Source organism: Oncorhynchus gorbuscha, linkage group LG01, assembly GCF_021184085.1.
Source record: "Oncorhynchus gorbuscha isolate QuinsamMale2020 ecotype Even-year linkage group LG01, OgorEven_v1.0, whole genome shotgun sequence".
NCBI lineage: Eukaryota > Metazoa > Chordata > Actinopteri > Salmoniformes > Salmonidae > Oncorhynchus > Oncorhynchus gorbuscha.
In genome coordinates this window covers 107,534,607-107,555,864 of record NC_060173.1, presented here as the reverse complement: position 1 = coordinate 107,555,864, position 21,258 = coordinate 107,534,607, and the positions used below count along the sequence as shown (strand labels likewise).

At 45.2% G+C, this 21,258-nt stretch overlaps 2 protein-coding genes across 7 annotated transcripts in view; one reads left to right on the top strand and one right to left on the bottom strand.

Annotated features, from left to right (window-relative positions):
- Window positions 1–14,426: 14,426 nt before the first annotated feature.
- On the bottom strand, window positions 14,427–19,920 carry nmi (N-myc (and STAT) interactor). Of its 4 annotated transcripts, none has more exons than XM_046369386.1 (10): window positions 19,782–19,920; window positions 19,646–19,702; window positions 19,490–19,555; window positions 19,249–19,407; window positions 18,957–19,073; window positions 18,688–18,847; window positions 18,174–18,229; window positions 17,623–17,809; window positions 17,386–17,489; window positions 14,427–15,276 (listed from the first exon to the last, which is right to left on the bottom strand). In XM_046369386.1, exons 2-10 carry the CDS (start codon window positions 19,685–19,687, stop codon window positions 15,073–15,075), a joined length of 1,095 nt encoding a protein of 364 aa, XP_046225342.1. In that variant the 5' UTR covers window positions 19,688–19,702; window positions 19,782–19,920; the 3' UTR covers window positions 14,427–15,072. The 4 variants fall into 4 exon arrangements, with proteins under 4 accessions (XP_046225342.1, XP_046225320.1, XP_046225329.1 ...); XM_046369364.1 differs by having other exon boundaries at window positions 18,123–18,229; window positions 19,782–19,919; XM_046369373.1 differs by having other exon boundaries at window positions 18,123–18,229; window positions 19,646–19,690; window positions 19,782–19,897.
- The window catches only part of LOC124048492 (protein mono-ADP-ribosyltransferase PARP14-like), a 40,061-nt gene continuing 38,714 nt past the window's right edge, over window positions 19,912–21,258 (top strand). For all 3 annotated transcript variants that reach the window (XM_046369350.1, XM_046369344.1, XM_046369335.1), the window contains exon 1: window positions 19,912–20,241. In XM_046369350.1, coding sequence (XP_046225306.1) covers window positions 20,070–20,241 — 172 coding nt within the window. In that variant the 5' untranslated portion in view covers window positions 19,912–20,069. The remainder of the gene's footprint in view (window positions 20,242–21,258) is intronic.

Genomic DNA, 21,258 nt, shown 5'->3' with positions numbered 1-21,258 from the left:
TACGATGGTGGGACTGTCTGATATAAGGCAGGCACGGTAATGGTTTTCATATGGAGGTAGTTTACTGGACTGCTTCCTGTGTTCTCGCACACCACACCCCCTCCCCTACTATTTAGGACATAAGTATGGGCATTTGGACACGGCCACTGTGGATCTTTGAAACCTGTTGCTTTTTAACGAGTCAAACGTTGTGCTCAAGAGAATGAGTTATACCCCTCCTGCATGTGTGTTTAATTTCTCTCCATCCACCATTGCTGTACGCAGTCTAGGATTCAGCAAGGCACACTGACAGTGTTCGATGTAGTGTGAGAGTAATTTCTGCAGCAGTTCTGTCTGTTACACCCTGGTCACATGCTTCAGGTGTTGCTGTAAACAGTACCCCGCCCCCTCTAAGTGTTCAGAATACCCCAGCACATTAATACAGCCCCTGCGCTCTTCTCCACTGTCCAGACGTGTCTATCTGTGTACATGTGGGAATGTATTTATTAATACAAAAGACTTTGAATGTATGAAATATGAATGAGCTTCTGATGTGATGTGTAATTGATGTGTGAATAATGCATGTCCTGCCTATATTTCAAATGTTGTGAGGTGTGGGCATGGTGTGGGCATGGTGTGGGCATGGTGTGGGCATGGGTAAATAACTAGTAGTCTTGGAGAGAAATACAGTGAGCACAGATAAGCACCTGAAGCAGCACCTGAAGCAGCACCTGAAGCAGCACCTGAAGCCTTGTGCTTCAATGACTCATACCTCATTCACTATAGTTGATGCCTAATTTCCAAGACAGCAGAAGAGCTTTTGTACAACAGAGGAAGGGACGCTCTTGAAACAGTGGTTGAGGTCTCCACGACGACGTGCCGGAGCAGATGAATCTCCTATCTCCGGGCCAGCAGCAACTGAAATGCCTCATTAGAACATGGCGCAGCCTGGGAAGCCATAGAAATTAGGCATAGAATGGAAAGCGGACAGAAATGGAAAGTTGAAAAAAATATGTATATTTAGAGAGAACACTGGCCTACACTGTTTTCCTTAGCTTCATCTGTACCTCATACATCCACCATGTCTCATGAATCAGCATTCAGGACCACTTCATGGCACAAAGCTCAAGGTTCTATCGATGATCTGCATCCTAATGATTACTTGGCATTCGACTCAGCACTTAGCATCAAACATCCCCCACCCTAAAAAAATGTGGGTCGTTCATTTTTCAAACCTTGATTACGTTTGAAAAGTATCCTTAACTAACAAGGCCCTCCTCGGTCTCCCCGCCTGGCTGGCGGCAGCCCACGCAGTGAAGTCACCGTTGTTCCATAATCACCTCTGGAGCCTCCAGGCCTGAACTAACGAGATGGAGCAGTCGCATACAACGTGTCTGATATGCCGACACATAACTCTCACAAAAGGCACCCTATTCCCTATCAATAGCTGGCTCTGGTCAAACGTAGTGCACTTTATAGGGAAGAGGGTGCCATTTGGGATGCAGACAATGAAGCAGTGACGCCACTCTCTCCCTGGGCCTGTATACATGTTGGACAGGGTGAAGGCTGGATGGAGCATCACAGTGCTGGAAGTTGAAAACAAGGAGTCAGATTTCATATTAAACTTGAAGGAATGGAGTCATTTTCTTTCTTTTGGAAGAGCTTTAAGGGGGGTTATGAAGCTGCAACTACTCATATAACACTAATGAGGCAATGTTTTTTTAGGATCAGATTTGAGGAATTGTCACCACATCAAAAACCTACTCCTTTTACCATGGCCTGTTTTTTTTATACCCAGGATCAAATTTTGTAAATGTCACAAAGCTCTAATCTCCCTCCACCAAAATATTATATACATGTGGAAAACTATAGTATTCAACTGAATTTTTAAAATAAAAATCTACATCTTCATCAGTGTATGTGGCTCTGAGGTTTATCATCGGAGACACTCATTAATTGATGAAGTGTTTGATGTTTCAATGAAATGCCGAGGGAAATAATAATGAGTCCAATCTCATTCATTTCAGCGAAAGTCTACTTGCTATTTTCTTTCTACATCTAATCAACACACACTGCATAAATAGGGCAACATTTGAATTGCAGAGTCTGTGTTCAACATGAACAGAATGAGTGTCTGGGTCACTCAAGATAATCTTCCATTTGGTAATGCTGTTTTAACGCAGCGATTTTCACATCATTCCTGTCCATCATCAACTTGAGAATAATTCAAGCCTGTCCATCATAGCCAGTCTCTTCTGCTAGGACCTTATAATGGGGATGTAAGGAATTAGGATATTAGGCTTGACTCTGGCTATTCCCACCGATACTGACATTATAGCCTCCACAATCTACAAAAACAAATAATCATTTCTGAGATCACAGCAACCTCTAACACTATCAGAAGCATCCTGGCACAAGACCCCATAACATATTTGGACAGAATGGATTCCTAGAAGCTAGGTATAACATACGGCAATGTTGTTTCTCACTGCAATATGCTGTATGTCTGAGCACCAAAGAGGACTCGAAGAGGGATAGATATGTAATATGTCTCCTCTCTCAAGTCCTCTTTAAAGATATCATTTCTGTCTGTTTTTTCCCCTAGATCACAGTGATTCCTAAGAGGATCCAACCAGAACAGCAGTATGAGAGCCTCACAGATTTGTATCAGCCCTGACAGTGAAGTGCCGAGAGAAGATGTGAGAGAATAGAGAGAAGCAAAAGTGATTGAAAGAGTAGAAAGATGAAAAGAGAGAGGAATAGATAGAGGGACAGAGAAAAAAAGAGAAAGATGAAGCGAGAGATGGAGATACAGGGCGATTCCACACCAGCGTAGAAAGAAAATATTTTTGGTATCTCAGATTGTTCTGGCTATTCTCACATAGAAATAGTATTTTGGAATCTAGACATACTCCATATTTGAGAGAACACTATAAGGAATATAATGACACCAAGATGTCTGTTTGTTTCACAGATCATATGCAGTGGGGCAAAAAAGTATTTAGTCAGCCACCAATTGTGCAAGTTCTCCCACTTAAAAAGATGAGGCCTGTAATTTTCATCATAGGTACACTTCAACTATGACAGTCAAAATTAGGGGAAAAATCCAGAAAATCACATTGTAGGATTTTTTATGAATTTATTTGCAAATTATGGTGGAAAATAAGTACTTGGTCAATAACAAAAGTTTATCTCAATACTTTTTTGCCCCACTGTAGGGTCGTACAGCAGCGTAGCCTAGTGGTTAGAGCATTGGACTAGTAACCGGAAGGTTGTGAGTTCAAACCCCCGAGCTGACAAGGTACAAATCTGTCGTTCTGCCCCTGAACAGGCAGTTAACCCACTGTTCCCAGGCCGTCATTAAAAATAAGAATATGTTCTTAACTGACTTGCCTGGTTAAATAAAGGTTAAAAAAATAAAAAATAATAAAAAATGTATAGGTCTAAAAAGGAGCCTAAGATGGCCACTTTCATCACGACTTTCTCAAAAATGGTATGTGATACAAATGTAAAAAGCATGTCAAACATCCTTCCTCTCAATGAAGTTTACGTGAGAATTGCCAGAACAATCTCAGACAGCAAAAATATTTCCCCCCTCCGCTGGAGTGGAATCGATCTATACAGGAAGAGGAAGAGCGAGAGAGAGACTGCTATCTAAACTGGGCTCTTCCTATTAGTCTGACCATAGCCTTGGTCCTACGATATGGACAGATGTGTATTAAAAAAGGCCTTATGATTAATGAACAGAACCCAGAGAGCAATAATAGAGAGAGAGGGAAGGAAGAAGAGACCCGGTTAGCGCACTTGTATGCATAAATTGTCATCTTTTGTTGTTGCGCTCCTTAAAAGGTATTGAAGTTGTAAAGTATTCCACCCCCAAACCTCTCCCCCACATTCTGTATAGCTTGTTTCTATGGCAACCTTGTCTCTCAACATTTTCAAAGGGGAAAAGTTTTACCAGATAGGATTAATAGTTCACGGTACATTTATCAGATGACACTTAAGTCTTTCGTGTGTCGCAGATACACACTGCTTATGTTTGTCGCTTGTGAGTTGGAGATTTTTCTCTCCTCTGTTTGTTCACCTACCAGTAGGTATCTCACTGCAATGAATAGTCTGCACACTGTGTGACACAGAGCCAGACAAACGAGACAGAGAAGATAGATATGGAATGGATGAATGTGAGTGTTGTCACAGAGGAACGGATGTCACCTACAGCTCTGTGAAGGTCGGGGTTGTTAGTCCTCTGTCGCCATCTGTCGTCAAGAGTCCATCTCCTGCCTCCAGCATGGTGACTGACCTGCAAAGGATCATAAATCCATGATCCGATGTTCAGTTAAACCACTGTCTGTGACCTAAGAGAAGTTAGTAGCTGACCCCAGCATGTTGGTGTTCTCTAGTCATTCAATCAACACCCGTCTGCCATTACTCCCAGAGTGCACTGCTCCGACATCTTAGAGCGGGCCCCCCATCTCCCCCCTCAGTCACTCGCCCATTCTCCCTGCATCCGTCAGCTCATTTGGAAGGTAAAGAACAAGACAGTCTGAGCCGAGGGAGCTAGATCAGATCCCTATCTTAGGGCGGCCAATATGTTGCCATGACACTGGTGGAGCAGAAGATCTGGTTTAATCCTGTTTTTTGATCCTCATCAGTCCCCGGACCCCAAAGCAATATGCATCAAATTGGCCAGTAACTGGTTTTGCATCAGTGGGCCGGGCCAGCTGAATTGGCCCAGCAGACCACTCAGTCATGCATTATTCACTATGGGGAGGCATTCATCCCTTTTGAGTGAAGGTTAAATAATTAACGGCAGAAAATTTGTTTGGCTTATTTTTGTTCCATTCAGGGTGCCAGCGGCTTATGTCTTGGCAAAATGAATGAAGTGGGAACAGTGACGGATGCCAGCAAACATTTTAATGAGGAATATCCCTTACAACTCAAACACAGGGAATCGAATCAAGAGTGATGATGGGTTGTTTGGAAGAACTTCAATTATGTCACCATATTTCTACCCCTCTCGCTCAATTTCTCTTCCTGTTTTACACTCTTTTCAGCCTCTGTCACAGTGCAAATCTCTCTTAAATTCAACTGAAGAGCATCAAACACACCAACACCTAATATGTGTGTTAAGAGGTCAAATGGGAAAAACGTGGGAAAAGAGAATAATAAAAATGTCACTCACTCATCCTATCTTCCAAGATATCACCCGGAGAGATTACATCCTTCCTATCCTCTGAGATATCACCCGGAGAGATTACATCCTTCCTATCTTCCAAGATATCACCTGGAGAGATTACATCCTTCCTATCCTCTGAGATATCACCTGGAGAGATTACATCCTTCCTATCTTCCAAGATATCACCTGGAGAGATTACATCCTTCCTATCTTCCAAGATATCACCTGCAGAGATTACATCCTTCCTATCCTCTGAGATATCACCTGGAGAGATTACATCCTATCCTCCAAGATATCACCCGGAGAGATTACATCCTTCCTATCTTCCAAGATATCACCTGGAGAGATTACATCCTTCCTATCCTCTGAGATATCACCCGGAGAGATTACATCCTTCCTATCTTCCAAGATATCACCTGGAGAGATTACATGTCATGCAGGTGAAAGAGGACCCAAAAGCGACTTAACAGAAACAGAGTTTATTTAAGTCCAAACAGGGAATAACAAAAATCCTCTAGTCTGTAGAGGGGAATAACTGGAGAAGCGGCCACAGACTGCAGGTCGCTTCGGGTAGGCGCAGGCCGTAGTTGACAGAGACACCTGCTCACACGCAGCATCTGATGAAGGCAAAAAACACGACAGGACAGGGCGATACACAATCACAGCAAAAACACGACAGGACAGGGCGAAACGCAATCACAGCATGGTGAATACTAAACAAGGAACCGACGGGACAGGAACGGAACACAAAGGAATAAATAGGGACTCTAATCAGGGAAAGGATCGGGAACAGGTGTGGGAAGACTAAATGATGATTAGGGGAATAGGAACAGCTGGGAGCAGGAACGGAACGATAGAGAGAAGAGAGAGCGAGAGAGTGAGAGAGGGAGGGGGAGAGAGAGGGATAGAAGGAGGGAAAGAACCAAATAAGACCAGCAGAGGGAAACGAATAGAATGGGGAGCACAGGGACAAGACATGATAATAAATGACAAACATGACAGTACCCCCACTCACCGAGCGCCTCCTGGCGCACTCGAGGAGGAATCCTGGCGGCAACGGAGGAAATCATCGATGAGTGAACGGTCCAGCACGTCCCGAGACGGAACCCAACTCCTCTCCTCAGGACCGTAACCCTCCCAATCCACTAAGTATTGGTGACCCCGTCCCCGAGAACGCATGTCCATGATCTTATGTACCTTGTAAATAGGTGCGCTCTCGACAAGGACGGGGAGGGGGAGGGAAGACGAACGGGGGTGCGAAGAAAGGGCTTAACACAGGAGACATGGAAGACAGGATGGACGCGACGAAGATGTCGCGGAAGAAGCAGTCGCACAGCGACAGGATTGACGACCTGGGAGACACGGAACGGACCAATGAACCGCGGAGTCAACTTACGAGAAGCTGTCGTAAGAGGAAGGTTGCGAGTGGAAAGCCACACTCTCTGGCCGCAACAATACCTTGGACTCTTAATCCTGCGTTTATTGGCGGCTCTCACCGTCTGTGCCCTGTAACGGCAAAGTGCAGACCTCACCCTCCTCCAGGTGCGCTCACAACGTTGGACAAACGCTTGAGCGGAGGGAACGCTGGACTCGGCAAGCTGGGATGAGAACAGAGGAGGCTGGTAACCCAGACTACTCTGAAACGGAGATAACCCGGTAGCAGACGAAGGAAGCGAATTGTGAGCGTATTCTGCCCAGGGGAGCTGTTCTGCCCAAGACGCAGGGTTTCTGAAAGAAAGGCTGCGTAGTATGCGACCAATCGTCTGATTGGCCCTCTCTGCTTGACCGTTAGACTGGGGATGAAACCCGGAAGAGAGACTGACGGACGCACCAATCAAACGACAGAACTCCCTCCAAAACTGTGACGTGAATTGCGGGCCTCTGTCTGAAACGGCGTCTAACGGGAGGCCATGAATTCTGAATACATTCTCGATAATGATTTGTGCCGTCTCCTTAGCGGAAGGAAGTTTAGCGAGGGGAATGAAATGTGCCGCCTTAGAGAACCTATCGACAACCGTAAGAATCACAGTCTTCCCCGCAGACAAAGGCAGACCGGTAATGAAGTCTAGGGCAATGTGAGACCATGGTCGAGAAGGAATGGGAGCGGTCTGAGACGACCGGCAGGAGGAGAGTTACCCGACTTAGTCTGCGCGCAGTCCGAACAAGCAGCCACGAAACGGCGCGTGTCACGCTCCTGAGTCGGCCACCAAAAGCGCTGGCGAATAGACGCAAGAGTGCCTCGAACACCGGGATGACCAGCTAACTTGGCAGAGTGAGCCCACTGAAGAACAGCCAGACGAGTGGAAACAGGAACGAAAAGGAGGTTACTAGGACAAGCGCGCGGCGACGCAGTGTGCGTGAGTGCTTGCTTAACCTGTCTTTCAATTCCCCAGACTGTTAACCCGACAACACGCCCATAAGGAAGAATCCCCTCGGGATCAGTAGAAGCCACAGAAGAACTAAACAGACGGGATAAGGCATCAGGCTTGGTGTTCTTGCTACCCGGACGGTAAGAAATCACAAACTCGAAACGAGCGAAAAACAACGCCCAACGAGCTTGACGGGCATTAAGTCGTTTGGCAGAACGGATGTACTCAAGGTTCTTATGGTCTGTCCAAACGACAAAAGGAACGGTCGCCCCCTCCAACCACTGTCGCCATTCGCCTAGGGCTAAGCGGATGGCGAGCAGTTCACGGTTACCCACATCATAGTTGCGCTCAGATGGCGACAGGCGATGAGAAAAATAAGCGCAAGGATGAACCTTATCGTCAGACTGGAAGCGCTGGGATAGAATGGCTCCCACGCCTACCTCTGAAGCGTCAACCTCGACAATGAATTGTCTAGTGACGTCAGGAGTAACGAGGATAGGAGCGGACGTAAAACGTTCTTTTAGAAGATCAAAAGCTCCCTGGGCGGAACCGGACCACTTAAAACACGTCTTGACAGAAGTAAGAGCTGTGAGAGGGGCAGCAACTTGACCGAAATTACGAATGAAACGCCGATAGAAATTAGCGAAACCTAAAAAGCGCTGCAACTCGACACGTGACCTTGGAACGGGCCAATCACTGACAGCTTGGACCTTAGCGGAATCCATCTGAATGCCTTCAGCAGAAATAACGGAACCGAGAAAAGTAACGGAGGAGACATGAAAAGAGCACTTCTCAGCCTTTACGTAGAGACAATTCTCTAAAAGGCGCTGTAGAACACGTCGAACGTGCTGAACATGAATCTCGAGTGACGGAGAAAAAATCAGGATATCGTCAAGATAGACAAAAACAAAAATGTTCAGCATGTCTCTCAGAACATCATTAACTAATGCCTGAAAAACAGCTGGCGCGCATTGGCGAGACCGAACGGCAGAACCCGGTACTCAAAATGCCCTAACGGAGTGTTAAACGCCGTTTTCCACTCGTCCCCCTCTCTGATGCGCACGAGATGGTAAGCGTTACGAAGGTCCAACTTAGTAAAGCACCTGGCTCCCTGCAGAATCTCGAAGGCTGATGACATAAGGGGAAGCGGATAACGATTCTTAACCGTTATGTCATTCAGCCCTCGATAATCCACGCAGGGGCGCAGAGTACCGTCCTTCTTCTTAACAAAAAGAACCCCGCCCCGGCCGGAGAAGAAGAAGGCACTATGGTACCGGCGTCAAGAGACACAGACAAATAATCCTCGAGAGCCTTACGTTCGGGAGCCGACAGAGAGTATAGTCTACCTCGAGGAGGAGTGGTCCCCGGAAGGAGATCAATACTACAATCATACGACCGGTGAGGAGGAAGGGAGTTGGCTCGGGACCGACTGAAGACCGTGCGCAGATCATGATATTCCTCCGGCACTCCTGTCAAATCGCCAGGTTCCTCCTGAGAAGTAGGGACAGAAGAAACGGGAGGGATGGCAGACATTAAACACTTCACATGACAAGAAACGTTCCAGGATAGGATAGAATTACTAGACCAATTAATAGAAGGATTATGACATACTAGCCAGGGATGACCCAAAACAACAGGTGTAAACGGTGAACGGAAAATCAAAAAAGAAATAGTCTCACTGTGGTTACCAGATACTGTGAGGGTTAAAGGTAGTGTCTCAAATCTGATACTGGGAAGATGACTACCATCTAAGGCGAACATGGGCGTAGGCTTCTCTAACTCTCTGAAAGGAATGTCATGTTTCCGAACCCATGCTTCGTCCATGAAACAACCCTCAGCCCCAGAGTCTATCAAGGCACTACATGTAGCACCCGAACCGGTCCAGCGTAGGTGGACCGACAAAGTAGTACAGGACTTTGATGGAGAGACTTGAGTAGTTGCGCTCACCTGTAGCCCTCCGCTTACAGATGAGCTCTGGCTTTTACTGGACATGAATTAACAAAATGTCCAGCAACTCCGCAATAGAGGCACAGGCGGTTGGTGATCCTCCGTTCCCTCTCCTTATTCGAGATGCGAATCCCTCCCAGCTGCATGGGCTCAGTCTCAAAGCCAGAGGAGGGAGATGGTTGCGATGCGGAGCAGGGAAACACCGTTGATGCGAGCTCTCTTCCACGAGCCCGGTGACGAAGATCTACCCGTCGTTCTATGCGGATGGCGAGAGCAATCAAAGAGTCCACATCTGAAGGAACCTCCCGGGAGAGAATCTCATCCTTAACCACTGCGTGGAGTCCCTCCAGAAAACGAGCGAGCAGCGCCGGCTCGTTCCACTCACTAGAGGCAGCAAGAGTGCGAAACTCAATAGAATAATCCGTTATGGACCGTTCACCTTGGCATAAGGAAGCCAGGGCCCTAGAAGCCTCCCCACCAAAAACTGAACGGTCAAAAACCCGAATCATCTCCTCTTTAAAGTTCTGGAACTTGTTAGAGCAATCAGCCCTTGCCTCCCAGATAGCTGTGCCCCATTCTCGAGCCCGGCCAGTAAGGAGTGAAATGACGTAAGCAACCCGAGCTCTCTCTCTAGAGTATGTGTTGGGTTGGAGAGAGAACACAATCTCACACTGCGTGAGAAAGGAGCGGCACTCAGTGGGCTGCCCGGAGTAGCAAGGTGGGTTATTAACCCTAGGTTCTGGAGGCTCGGCAGGCCAGGAAGTAACAGGTGGCACGAGACGTAGACTCTGGAACTGTCCAGAGAGGTCGGAAACCTGAGCGGCCAGGTTCTCCACGGCATGGCGAGCAGCAGACAATTCCTGCTCGTGTCTGCCGAGCATGGCTCCTTGGATCTCGACGGCAGTGTAACGAGCGTCTGAAGTCGCTGGGTCCATTCCTTGGTCGGTTCCTTCTGTCATGCAGGTGAAAGAGGACCCAAAAGCGACTTAACAGAAACAGAGTTTATTTAAGTCCAAACAGGGAATAACAAAAATCCTCTAGTCTGTAAAGGGGAATAACTGGAGAAGCGGCCACAGACTGCAGGTCGCTTCGGGTAGGCGCAGGCCGTAGTTGACAGAGACACCTGCTCACACGCAGCATCTGATGAAGGCAAAAAACACGACAGGACAGGGCGATACACAATCACAGCAAAAACACGACAGGACAGGGCGAAACGCAATCACAGCATGGTGAATACTAAACAAGGAACCGACGGGACAGGAACGGAACACAAAGGAATAAATAGGGACTCTAATCAGGGGAAAGGATCGGGAACAGGTGTGGGAAGACTAAATGATGATTAGGGGAATAGGAACAGCTGGGAGCAGGAACGGAACGATAGAGAGAAGAGAGAGCGAGAGAGTGAGAGAGGGAGGGGGAGAGAGAGGGATAGAAGGAGGGAAAGAACCAAATAAGACCAGCAGAGGGAAACGAATAGAATGGGGAGCACAGGGACAAGACATGATAATAAATGACAAACATGACATTACATCCTTCCTATCCTCTGAGATATCACCTGGAGAGATTACATCCTTCCTATCCTCCAAGATATCACCCGGAGAGATTACATCCTTCCTATCCTCCAAGATATCACCTGGAGAGATTACATCCTTCCTATCTTCCAAGATATCACCTGGAGAGATTACATCCTTCCTATCCTCTGAGATATCACCTGGAGAGATTACATCCTTCCTATCCTCCAAGATATCACCTGGAGAGATTACATCCTTCCTATCTTCCAAGATATCACCTGGAGAGATTACATCCTTCCTATCCTCTGAGATATCACCTGGAGAGATTACATCCTTCCTATCCTCTGAGATATCACCTGGAGAGATTACATCCTTCCTATCCTCCAAGATATCACCTGGAGAGATTACATCCTTCCTATCCTCCAAGATATCACCTGGAGAGATTACATCCTTCCTATCTTCCAAGATATCACCTGGAGAGATGACATCCTACAGTGTCTCCTGACCCCTCCTGTCTCAGCCTCCAGTATTTATGCTGCAGTAGTTTATGTGTCGGGGGGCTAGGGTCAGTTTGTTTATCTGGAGTACTTCTCCTGTCCTATTCGGTGTCCTGTGTAAATCTAAGTGTGCGTTCTCTAATTCTCTCCTTCTCTCCTTCTCGGAGGACCTGAGCCCTAGGACCATGCCCCAGGACTACCTTTGACTCCTTGCTGTCCCCAGTCCACCTGGAGGACCTGAGCCCTAGGACCATGCCCCAGGACTACCTGACATGATGACTCCTTGCTGTCCCCAGTCCACCTGGCCATGCTGCTGCTCCAGTTTCAACTGGCCTGGGCCCTAGGACCATGTCCCAGGACTACCTGACATGAGGACTCCTTGCTGTCCCCAGTCCACCTGGCCATGCTCCTGCTCCAGTTTCAACTGTTCTGCCTTACTATTATTCAACCATGCTGGTCATTTATGAACATTTGAACATCTTGGCCACGTTCTGTTATAATCTCCACCCGGCACAGCCAGAAGAGGACTGGCCACCCCACATATGCTCTCTCTAATTCTCTCTTTCTTTCTCTCTCTTGGAGGACCTGAGCCCTAGGACCGTGCCCCAGGACTACCTGACATGATGGCTCCTTGCTGTCCCCAGTCCACCTGACTGTGCTGCTGCTCCAGTTTCAACTGTTCTGCCTTATTATTATTTGACCATGCTGGTCATTTATGAACATTTGAACATCTTGGTCATGTTCTGTTATAATCTCTACCCGGCACAGCCAGAAGAGGACTGGCCAGCCCACATAGCCCGGTTCCTCTCTAGGTTTCTTCCTAGGTTTTGGCCTTTCTAGGGAGTTTTTCCTAGCCACCGTGCTTTTACACCTGCATTGTTTGCTGTTTGGGGTTTTAGGCTGGGTTTCTATACAGCACTTTGAGATATCAGCTGATGTACGAAGGGCTATATAAATAAATTTGATTTGATTCCTGTCCTCTGAGATATCACCTGGAGAGATGACATCCTTCCTATCCTCTGAGATATAACCTGGAGAGATTACATCCTTCCTATCCTCTGAGATATCACCTGGAGAGATTACATCCTTCCTATCCTCTGAGATCTCACCTGGAGAGATTATATCCTTCCTATCCTCTGAGATATCACCTGGAGAGATTACATCCTTCCTATCTTCCAAGATATCACCTGGAGAGATTACATCCTTCCTATCCTCTGAGATATCACCTGGAGCGATTACATCCTTCCTGTCCTCTTAGATATCACCTGGAGAGATGACATCCTTCCTGTCCTCTGAGATATCACCTGGAGAGATGACATCCTTCCTATCCTCTGAGATATAACCTGGAGAGATTACATCCTTCCTATCCTCTGAGATATCACCTGGAGAGATTACATCCTTCCTATCCTCTGAGATCTCACCTGGAGAGATTATATCCTTCCTATCCTCTGAGATATCACCTGGAGAGATTACATCCTTCCTATCTTCCAAGATATCACCTGGAGAGATTACATCCTTCCTATCCTCTGAGATATCACCTGGAGAGATTACATCCTTCCTGTCCTCTTAGATATCACCTGGAGAGATGACATCCTTCCTGTCCTCTGAGATATCACCTGGAGAGATGACATCCTTCCTATCCTCTGAGATATAACCTGGAGAGATTACATCCTTCCTATCCTCTGAGATATCACCTGGAGAGATTACATCCTTCCTATCCTCTGAGATATCACCTGGAGAGATTATGTCCTTCCTATCCTCCAAGATATCACCTAGGGAGATTTGGAAAAATGTGCCTACTGTGACATTAACTCACTAACACTGGCATGCAACATGAACCATACTGTATAGGACGCAGGGCTATAGCAACAAGCAGACACATTTCAACCAATTAGGAGCTGTAGGAGAGAAGAGGCAGGAGGGTTAGGGGAGGCTTGCAGAGGGGAGCCAGAGGGAGGTATAGCTACAAACTGTAACACCCGATAGTGTGATTTAACCCCACAAATATGTACCATTGCACTGGTAGTCACAGGTGTGGCTATGCAAAACGTTGGCTGATATTTTTCAACTGACCTGGTATTGGTGATACTATCTTCTTCTTCAATTCGTGGAAACAGGAGTCTCAAAATGTCTGTGCAGTTGCAGGGGCTCCGTTTTGAATTTAGAAAATGCTTCATTAAAGTATATACACTACCGTTCAAAAGTTTGGGATCAGTTAGAAATGTCCTTGTTTAAAATGACATCAAATTGATCAGAAATACAGTGTAGACATTGTTAATGTTGTAAATGACTATTGTAGCTGGAAACGGCTGATTCTTAATGGAATATCTACATAGGCGTACAAATCAAATTGTATTTGTCACATACACATGGTTAGCAGATGTTAATGTGAGTGTAGCGAAATGCTTGTGCTTCTAGATCCGACAGTGTAGTAATATCTAACAAGTAATCTAACAATTCCCCAACGACTATCTAATACACACAAATCTAAAGGGGTGAATGAGAAGATGTACATATAAGTATATGGATGAGCGATGGCCGAGCAGTACAGGCAAGGTGCTGTATAAAATACAGTATATACATGTGATATGAGTAATGTAAGATATGTAAACATTATATAAAAGTGGCATTATTTAGAGTGCCATTGTATAAAGTGACTAGTGACCCATTTCTTAAAGTGGCCAGTGATTGGGTCTCAATGTAGGCAGTCATGTGAAATCCATAGATTAGTGCACAATGAATGTATTTCAATTGACTGATTTCCTTATATGCACTGTTAACTCAGTAAAATCTTTGAAATTGTTGCATGTTGCGTTGATATTTTTGCTCAGTCACCTGCGCTGTTATCAATATTTACATTTACATTTAAGTCATTTAGCAGACGCTCTTATCCAGAGCGACTTACAAATTGGTGCATTCACCTTATGACATCCAGTGGAACAGTCACTTTACAATAGTGCATCTAAATATTTTAATAGTGTGTATTCAGGCCTATATTTAAGCACTGTAGTCAGAAAGCATACAGGAGTTCAATAAAACAATACAATGTGATATGCATTAAATGCATTTTATGGGGTGAAATTAAGTAGGTGGGTTACTCATATACCACGATCAATAGGATTATCCATACAGTAAATTCATGTCATGATGACCGATTTAAAAACCCATGATTTGAAGTTTGAGCAAAAAACACCTTTAATCATATCACAAAGATGCCCGACACAGAGAAATAGACATAGTATCTCTAGATGAAAACAACTACTGTGCATTTTCATTTGTCCCCTTCTAATAGAGTTTGACTATATAACTATAAAGATCCTTCTAATCAATATTATTCTAAACTTAAGGCACTGCACAAGGCATTATCATGCACGTTTTAAGGCCTTGTTAAACTTTGTCAGTATACAAAGTTGACATGACTAATTTCCCAAGACTTACAGATCAGTAGGGCAGTAGTGCTGCATGTCAGTGGGGTATAGATTATGGTAAATGCGGATGAATACATCATCACTAAGGTTCATTCATGTGGTACCAACTAAGTACTGAGAAACATGAGCATAGATGTATCGTAAGAGGATGGCCGTTTGTTAATGTTAAGCCTCCATCTCAGCCATGTCCTCAGTGAAGAAGGCCTTGACCTCGTTGCCCCCGGAGACATACTTGATGCACTCCACCTCCCCTCCATAGTTACTGGGCTTCTGGAAGTGAATCTCCAGGTGATCCTGCAGGTCCTCCTCATCCTGGAAGTCTGTAATCCCGCACAGGAGGATGGTGCGCGTCGGAGTGCCGCAGAACGTCTGCAACAAAGGTTCAAGTAAAACACTCTCAGTTGATATGCATGTGTCAGTCAACTCTACACATCTGAAAAAAGACAGCAGAAAAACGTTGGTAAAGAAACATGCTGTTCATTTGTGAACACATATGTTAGCAGTCTGTCACAAGAGTACCACACAGGCACATGTCAATGTTCTGCTCCAGTAAAGACTAGAGCTGGGTGATATGGATGTACTATTCTGATAGTTATCAGATCAACTCTGATAACTATAAATAGAACGATATGTTTATAGCAATGAACTACAGTTTGTGTTTAATTATCCTTTAAAAACTCAGCAAAAAAAGAAACGTCCCTTTTTCAGGACCCTGTCTTTCAAAGATAATTCATACAAATCCAAATAACTTCACAGATCTTCATTGTAAAGGGTTTAAACACTGTTTCCCATGCTTGTTCAATGAACCATAAACAATTAATGAACATGCACCTGTGGAACGTTCGTTAAGACACTAACAGCTTACAGACAGTAGGCAATTAAGGTCACAGTTATGAAAACTTAGGACACTAAAGAGGCCTTTCTACTGACTCTGAAAAACACCAAAAGAAGATCCCCAGGGTCCCTGCTCATCTGTGTGAACCTGCCTTAAGCATGCTGCAAGGAGGCATGAGGACTGCAGAAGTGGCCAGGGCAATGAATTGCAATGCCCGTACTGTGAGACACCTAAGAAAGCGCTACAGGGAGACAGGACGGACAGCTGATCGTCCTCGTAGTGGCAGACCACGTGTAACAACACCTGCACAGGATCGGTACATCCGAACATCACACCTGCGGAACAGGTACAGGATGGCAACAACAACTGCCCGAGTTACACCAGGAACGCACAATCCCTCCATCAGTGCTCAGACTGTCTGCAATAGGCTGAGAGAAGCTGGACTGAGGGCTTGTAGGCCTGTTGTAAGGCAGGTCCTCACCAGACATCACCGGCAACGACGTCGCCTATGGGCACCAACCCACTGTCGCTGGACCAGACAGGACTGGCTAAAAGTGCTCTTTTCTGACGAGTCACGTTTTTTTCACACCAGGGATGATGGTCGGATTTGCATTTATCGTTGAAGGAATGAGCGTTACACTAAGGCCTGTACTCTGGAGCGGGATCGATTTGGAGGTGGAGGGTCAATCATGGTCTGGGGCGGTGTGTCACAGCATCATCGGACTGAGCTTGCTGTCATTGCAGCAATTTCAATGCTGTGTTACAGGGAAGACATCCTCCTCCCTCATGTGGTACCCTTCCTGCAGGCTCATCCTGACATGACGCTCCAGCATGACAATGCCACCAGCCATACTGCTTGTTCTGTGCATGACTTCCTGCAAGACAGGAATGTCAGTGTTCTGCCATGGCCAGCAAAGAGCCCGGATCTCAAGCCCATTGAGCACGTCTGGGACCTGTTGGATCAGAGGGTGAGGGCTAGGGCCATTCCCCCAAGAAATGTCCCGGAACTTGGAGGTGCCTTGTTGGAAGAGTGGTGTAACATCTCACAGTAAGAACTGGCAAATCTGGTGCAGTCCATGAGGAGGAGATGAACTGCAGTACTTAATGCAGCTGTTGGCTACACTCTTTGTTCAGGGACACATTATTCCATTTCTGTTAGTCACATGTCTGTAGAACTTGATCAGTTTATGTCTCAGTTGTTGAATCTTGTTATGTTCATAGAAATATTTACACATGTTAAGTTTGCTGAAAATAAACAGTTGACAGTGAGAGGAGTTGACAGTGAGAGGAGTTGACAGTGAGAGGACGTTGCTTTTCTTGCTGAGTTTACTACTACTACTAGTTTGTCCCATTTAACAATCACCCATATTAGAAAACTTATTGCATTTCAAACTTCACATCTCTCTAGTATAGGCTCGAGAAATGTGTTGATCATTTTGGTTTATCGTCCCAGCTCTAGTAGAAACTAAATAACCTAATACAGAAAGCTGTGGCTCCTGACTTGGAAAACACAAAATACTTGAAACAGTCACGGCAAAGTCCAGACACCTTTGATCCGATTGGGAAGTCACAACAGGGCAATGCTTAGGAACTGTATGTAAACAAATGACAGAGAAAAAGATGAGTGACTGTTTTAATCTCACCTGAAACTTCTTCAGCTTGTAGTTGTAAACAAGGTCAACTTTCACATTCACCTCACGGTCCATATCCACGATGTACTTCCTTTTCAGGGCCAGCCTCTCTGCAACTATAAAAGTAGACACAAGTATTTAAAATATGAACTCTTCTATGATTAAACATATTGAATACGGCACTTTCCAATAAAACAAATCATGTTCTGACACTGGCAAACACACACACACACAATAGATGTACTGTACCTCCAGAGTTGAGGAAGGTGATTTGTCCTTTCCAAGTGTGCTTGTCATAGTCCACCCTCTGCACCTCTCCTCCCCCTCGACTGGGCTTGGAGAAGCTGATCTCCAGACGGTCTCTCATTCGTTCCTCTGACAGGGTGAACGGGACATTGGAGAAGCTGAGTGTCTTTGTGGAGACATCAAGGTGTAGCTGCACAGCAACATAACTTGGTTACAGGTGTGTCACCTGGGCAATAGCACAGCAGTGAATCATCAACAATATCAACAAGTCATTATAGACACCATTGTATCAATTGAATGGTATAGTTTTCTTGAAAGAATCCCTAATTCCTTACTCAAAGTTGATTGGAACACACCTTTACACTCTGCAGTAAATAGGATGACTCTATTCTAGAAAACAGACTCCATAGTAAACTAAATCATTATCGGCTGGAGGCGGTTATCTTTAACGTCTTCAAAGTACTTAATTTAATTTGACACATTCATTGTGTGAAATGGTGTACCTCAAACTTGACAAAGGGGTCCAGTCTAAGGCTTTTGGGCTTTACATGCACCTTGTCTTTATCACAGGACACAGTACACTTGGCCATCTTCAGGATCTGGGCAGCCACTGAGAGAGAGGGAAGGATAATCCCAATATAACACATTCAACATAATGCCTCACGTTCAACATAATGCCTCACATTCAACATAATGCCTCACATTCAACATAATGCCTCACATTCAACATAATGCCTCACATTCAACATAATGCCTCACATTCAACATAATGCCTCACATTCAACATAATGCCTCACATTCAACATAATGCCTCACATTCAACATAATGCCTCACATTCAACGTAATGCCTCACATTCAACGTAATGCCTCACATTCAACATAATGCCTCACATTCAACATAATGCCTCACATTCAACATAATGCCTCACATTCAACATAATGCCTCACATTCAACATAATGCCTCACATTCAACATAATGCCTCACATTCAACATAATGATGAGTTATGTAGATTAATGTGCATTGTCTTTATGAAGCCACAAAGATGGACATCCTGTTTCCTGTACCTTTCTCCTCCTCAAAAGTGATGAGAGCCTGCCCCCCCTTCAGGAGCACTGATGGTCTCTGGGCAATGGTGAACACCCCCTTGATGTGTTGACCGCTGTCATCGCTGTCCACCTCCTCACAGGTGAACTTCACCTTCTTTTCAGGGATCTGGACATAGATCTGGAACCAGCAGTAGAGTGTGAGTGTTGTCCATGCCAGAATTGCTTTCTTTTTAGTCCTCTCAAAATATTTGAAATTCATATTTAACATCTGTTGTTACATTACCTACCTTAAACCTCTGCTGAAGTGTAGCAGACTCGCTCTTCTTAGCCTTTAGCTTAGCCTGGCTTTTCTTCAGTTTCTCCATCAGATCTTTGTTACCCTTCTCGAGCATTGAGATATCATTCTGTGTAACAATACCATGCAAGTGGTTACATTTGAAAAACATATTTGATTCATCCACCACAGCCTCAATATCTATCTGAGTGACTACACAGATAAAACTACAGTAGTAAATGTAATATAAATATCCATTGAGTGAATGTTATTTTAAAAAGCGCCACGGGCAAGTAAATGACTACCTGTATCCCTTTCACAGTTTTAGAGAACTCCTCCTGACGTTGCTCCCCCTGTCGTTGAAGGACCATCACATTTTTTGAAGCCTCTTTCTTTGAATCTTCTGCTCTCAGTTTTGCCAACTGCAGCCTAGATTTTTCGTCCTCTGCCTTCTCAAGTTGTTTCTGCATAATAATAGGAAATAAATATTTATGTAAAAAACATTAATCTGACAGATAAATAGCTAAACTCTGCAAATAGGCCTACCGTCAATGTATTCAGCTCTTCCTTGGCTACAGACAGTTTCTGTTCTTCATCATCGAGGTTATCCATCTATTTATAAAAAGATATGGCATGTATTTCGAAAAAAAATAATAGTCAAAGGAAATTATCGTCCAATTGGCCTACATGATTTTACACTACCTTTCCATTCACAAGCGGCTTGACGGCGTCAGAGTCACTCATTATCTGCGTAAAAGTCTAACAATTATTATTGCGATCATGCTATTTTTTATATGACAGATTAATTCAAGGTCAGTTGCAAGTAATGTTAACTTACCGAATCGGCCTGAGAAAATACGGACTGATACTGTTTCCAACAGTCAAATATCACGACGAATTGATTACCTTTTGTAACCTACTCAAGTTCCTCGAAGTCACGTGGGGACGAAATCAAAAGTGAAAGTTGCTGCAGAGAGCAACGCAATGTAATAGCAAGTGATTTTCCATAATAACCGGAAACAAAATATGTGTTATACAACAGGAAATCGAAGTTGCTGAAAGAATTGACACATACAAATATGCTGCTTCAATCGAAGTAGGAAAGGAAGACAACTGTCTGAACATAATGACTGAAAAAACGCTGGTATTGGAGGGTCTGCCAGACGACATAGACAAAATCAGACCCAAGTTGGATTTGCACTTCAAAAACAAAAGAAAGTCTGGAGGAGAGACATTACAAATACAAGATTATCCTGGGGACAAGAGGAAGGCTTTGCTTATTTACCATGAAGATGCAGGTAATTATTGCAATTGGTCTTAATACAAACTATTTTGGCCTATGAATAGACACATCCATAAAGGTATATTTAAGCAATAAGGCTCGAGGAGGTGTGGTAAATGTTCAATATACCACGGCTAAGGGCTGCTCTTAAACATTTACATTACATTTACATTTAAGTCATTTAGCAGACGCTCTTATCCAGAGCGACTTACAAATTGGTGCATTCACCTTATGACATCCAGTGGAACAGTCACTTTATGATAGTGCATCTAAATCTTAAAGGGGGGGGAGGGAATACTTATCCTATCCTAGGTATTCCTTAAAGAGGTGGGGTTTCAGGTGTCTCCGGAAGGTGGTGATTGACTCCGCTGTCCTGGCGTCGTGAGGGAGTTTGTTCCACCATTGGGGGGCCAGAGCAGCGAACAGTTTTGACTGGGCTGAGCGGGAGCTGTACTTCCTCAGTGGTAGGGAGGCGAGCAGGCCAGAGGTGGATGAACGCAGTGCCCTTGTTTGGGTGTAGGGCCTGATCAGAGCCTGGAGGTACTGAGGTGCCGTTCCCCTCACAGCTCCGTAGGCAAGCACCATGGTCTTGTAGCGGATGCGAGCTTCAACTGGAAGCCAGTGGAGAGAACGGAGGAGCGGGGTGACGTGAGAGAACTTGGGAAGGTTGAACACCAGACGGGCTGCGGCGTTCTGGATGAGTTGAAGGGGTTTAATGGCACAGGCAGGGAGCCCAGCAAAGAGCGAGTTGCAGTAATCCAGACGGGAGATGACAAGTGCCTGGATTAGGACCTGCGCCGCTTCCTGTGTGAGGCAGGGTCGTACTCTGCGGATGTTGTAGAGCATGAACCTACAGGAACGGGCCACCGCCTTGATGTTGGTTGAGAACGACAGGGTGTTGTCCAGGATCACACCAAGGTTCTTAGCGCTCTGGGAGGAGGACACAATGGAGTTGTCAACCGTGATGGCGAGATCATGGAACGGGCAGTCCTTCCCCGGGAGGAAGAGCAGCTCCGTCTTGCCAAGGTTCAGC